Source organism: Rhipicephalus microplus, chromosome 2, assembly GCF_043290135.1.
Source record: "Rhipicephalus microplus isolate Deutch F79 chromosome 2, USDA_Rmic, whole genome shotgun sequence".
NCBI lineage: Eukaryota > Metazoa > Arthropoda > Arachnida > Ixodida > Ixodidae > Rhipicephalus > Rhipicephalus microplus.
In genome coordinates this window covers 136,076,107-136,079,734 of record NC_134701.1, presented here as the reverse complement: position 1 = coordinate 136,079,734, position 3,628 = coordinate 136,076,107, and the positions used below count along the sequence as shown (strand labels likewise).

Below are 3,628 nucleotides of genomic sequence, written 5' to 3'. Positions count from 1 at the left end.
CATCCCATATCACCTTGTACTCCCTGATTTGGTGTATTCCCGTGAGCTCCTAAAGCAAGCCTACCTATTCCACGTTGCTTAATTTCTAATCTTGCTTGAACTTCTGATCTCATGCACAAGACCGCATTGCTGAACGTCAGCCCAGGAACCATGACCCCTTTCCATTATCCTCTCACAACATCATACCTATTGTAATTCCACAGTGCCCTATTTTTCATGACTGCTGCATTCCTGTTACCTTTAGTCGTCACGTATATTTTGTGTTCCCTCAGATACTCGGTCCCATTGCTTATCCATACGCCCAGATATTTGTATTTATCTGTTATCTCTAGCGTGACCTCCTGTATTCTAAGCTCACTGCCTTCGTTGTCATTGAAAATCATGACTGCTGATTTTTCCCTACTGAATCTAAAATCTAACCTATCTCCCTCATTACCGCAGATGTCCATCAATCTCTGCAAATCTTCCTTGTTGTTGGCCATTAGCACTATATCATTTGCGTACATTAATGCTGGTAGTGCCTGATCAATAAGTTTTCCTTGTTTGACTAAAGAGAGGTTGAAGCCCAGTCCACTTCCCTCTAATTTTGCCTCTAATCCTTGTAGGTACATCATGAACAATAAAGGTGACAGGGGGCACCCCTGCCTAAGCCCCCGTTTTACCTCTGCAGGCTTGGATACCTGTTTTTCCCACTTTATAACTACCTTGTTACCTTTATAGACACCCTTTAAAAGATTAGTGACTACATGTTCCACGCCTAGTGTGTCCAGTATTCCCCACAATTCCTCTTGAACCACGCTATCGTACGCTCCCTTGATATCCAAAAATGCTAGCCGCAGGGGCCTGTGTTCTTTTTCTGCTATTTCGATGCACTGCGTCAGTGAGAACAGATCGTCTTCCAACCTCCTGTGTTTCCGAAACCCATTCTGCAGTTCCCCCAGCACCCCCTCATCCTCTATCCACGCCTTCAGTCTTTCCTTTATATTCTGCATCGCCAGCCTGTAGACCACTGATGTCACTGTTATAGGACGGTAGTTGTTTATGTCAGCTTTGTCCCCCTTTCCTTTATAGATCATGCTCATCCTGCTGAGTTTCCATCCATCGGGAACTTCGCCATCGATTATTATTGTACTCACTGCCTCTCTCAAAGCCTGCTTAGACTTCGGACCTAATGTTTTTATCAGCCTAATTGGAATGCCATCTGGGCCTGTTGATGTACTACTAGGAACCCTTTTCTCAGCCCTTTCCCACTCTTGTTGTGAAAATGGAGCCATTGCACCACTTGATTCGTCTTTGTCTATTGTGGTGCATAAAGTACTTCTTTGTTGAAATTTTTCTGTCACCCTTGTTCTTATATATTCAATAGCTTCGTCCCCTTCTAGCCTAGCACCTTGGGCTGTAGTTATAAAGTTCTGCTCTAGGCTCGTCTCATTTCTTAGGGAGTTTAGATGGTTCCAAAATTTCGCAGCTGCCTTTCTATCTTTTTTATGTACTTCTGCCAGCCACTGAGCTCCCTTCCTTCTAATCTTTTCATTGATCAGAAGGGATGCATCTCTTCTACAGCTTAGAAAGGTTGCCCATTTTCTTTCCACATCATCTGTCGGTTCCCGGTCGCTAGCGCCACCTGTTCTCGGTCGCTAGCGCCACTTGTGGCGGACGGTCCAACAACGCCGCACTTTGCATAGCCTCCGAAATAGCGGTGTACAGTTGCAGGTCTCGAACAACTCTCGACTGACGCGCCCCTATGGGCCGCAGATGAAAAACGCTTAGCTGGTACCAAGGAGGATATAAAAACTTGCTGGAGTGGAAGCGACGCCCGTCAGGTGACGCCAGCGGCAGCCATCTTGCCGGAGGCAGAAAGCGCGCTGCCGGTGTGTCGCCTCCACGCTTCGTTGCTGGTGCACGCTGTTCTCTTCAAAGTTTCAATGAGTGCAAGTCTTGCTCTTGGATAATGGTTACCTCCTGCGTTGCCTACGGATGCACAAACAGGCTGAAGAAAGGTTCTGGCCTCACATTTCACCTGTAAGTACATGAAATTTAGCGTGTTCTATTCGCGGTGATTTCAGCCGCATTGTAGTTGCTTGCAGGCCCGCGCATGAAAGAGCAGCAAAATGGCATTGTGTGTACGTGTGCCGCAGTTGATTGTCGTATATTTCTTGACAGGTTTCCAAAGAATGCAGAAGTTCGGAGTCTTTGGGAGCGGGCAGTTCGCCGTGAAGGGTGGCGCGCTAAGGATGGAGACCGCCTGTGCTCTGTACATTTCAGTCCTGAGTGCTTTGACCGCACTGGACAAACGACGCGACTGCGGGTGGGAAGTGTGCCCACGTCGTTTCCAGCTTTTCCGCCTCATCTGCAGAAACCTGTGAGTATTACTGACATCGTTGGACGAGAAGCGTAATGTTTAGCGTGCATAACGCTTGTGGCGTTACGGCCGCTACATAATACTTGTTCCACGAAATGTTGTTGCGGGTATACGTGGCATTTTTTGCGTGCCGAGAATTGGCGGTACTGTGGAGGAGTAGCTGTAGATTTAGCATATCGTTACCGTGTTTGCGTTACCGTTTACCGCGTTACCAGACACCACCGGCGAAGGTGAAGTTACCGGTAATGGTAACTGCTTCACCTTCGGCTTAACTGGTGATCAAGATACTTATTTATTTATTTATTACTACTGACCTGTTTACCAGGTCTTAAGCAGGAATTGGCATACAGAAATGTTTACTACAGAAACATTATTGACATCTACAGCATACTGACAGTGGTTACAATTCAATACTTAAAGGCCTATCCGGTGAATGGAAAGTTATACCAGAGCGGGTGCATGTCCTTTTTGCTGGCATACAATGTCTCGTGCACGACTATGAAAAAGCTTGTTACTTAATACATTTATTATTTCTTCAAAGAAAATGTGTAGCTTAATCGTACCCACATTATACATGTGAGGTTTCATTTAGTTTTTGCGCTTTCTGCCTTTTTAGCTCGTCTGAGAAAACGTATGCTTTCAAACCCAGGTCAAACAGAAGCGTCCCGACCCCAAGTCTCGAGATTTCCCGGCCCCGCTTGGTCCTGAGTGTTCTGGGTTGTGCGACCTGCCTGGAGCTGAATATTTTCCTGAAGACTCGTCAACCAAACAGTTCTACAAAAACAAGGTCCTTTCCTCACAAGAAGAGATAACCCAGTTGAAGAAGAAGGTCAAAACACTGCAGCAAACTAAACGAAGGCTGGTCAAGAGAAATGAAACCGCCCAAGAAATCATCAAAGAAATCAGAGAGCGAAAACTCTTGTCAGAAGAAGGCTCGCATGTGTTTTCATCTGTTTTCTCGGATGACATTCAGCAACTACTGTGCAGGGTGGGCAATGAGCAGAAGGGCAAGTACCCACCTGAGCTGCGAGCATTTGCACTGACTTTGCATTTTTAGTCCAGCCGCGAACGAGTATGTACGATCCAAGTTCAACGAAGCCCTCCCATCCCAGCGAACACTAAGGGGCTGGTACAAGTCTCCCCGCGCTGCTCGTTTCGGCTATACTGTTCGCATATATTTTTAATGTTTGTGTGATTGTGTTCTTCCATTTTCGAGTTTCTCAAAGCGTTTACGTAGGCCATTTCGCCACCAAAAAGCAAAGAATA

At 46.3% G+C, this 3,628-nt stretch overlaps 1 protein-coding gene across 1 annotated transcript; it reads left to right on the top strand.

The window, feature by feature from the left end:
* The first annotated feature begins 1,774 nt into the window (after positions 1–1,774).
* On the top strand, positions 1,775–3,420 carry LOC142796374 (THAP domain-containing protein 1-like). The gene is made up of 3 exons (XM_075886836.1): positions 1,775–2,022; positions 2,164–2,362; positions 3,012–3,420. The coding sequence occupies exons 1-3, from the start codon at positions 1,952–1,954 to the stop codon at positions 3,417–3,419; spliced, it is 678 nt and encodes a 225-aa protein (XP_075742951.1). The 5' UTR covers positions 1,775–1,951; the 3' UTR covers position 3,420.
* The last annotated feature ends 208 nt before the right edge of the window (positions 3,421–3,628 follow it).

Excerpts from the sequence above, each read along its gene's own strand:
- LOC142796374 (XM_075886836.1), top strand. The coding sequence starts at position 1,952 with ATGGTTACCTCCTGCGTTGCCTACGGATGCACAAACAGGCTGAAGAAA. Across the intron at positions 2,023-2,163 it reads TCTGGCCTCACATTTCACCT|GTTTCCAAAGAATGCAGAAG; the intron begins GTAAGTACATGA and ends ATTTCTTGACAG. Across the intron at positions 2,363-3,011 it reads CGCCTCATCTGCAGAAACCT|GTCAAACAGAAGCGTCCCGA; the intron begins GTGAGTATTACT and ends TTTCAAACCCAG.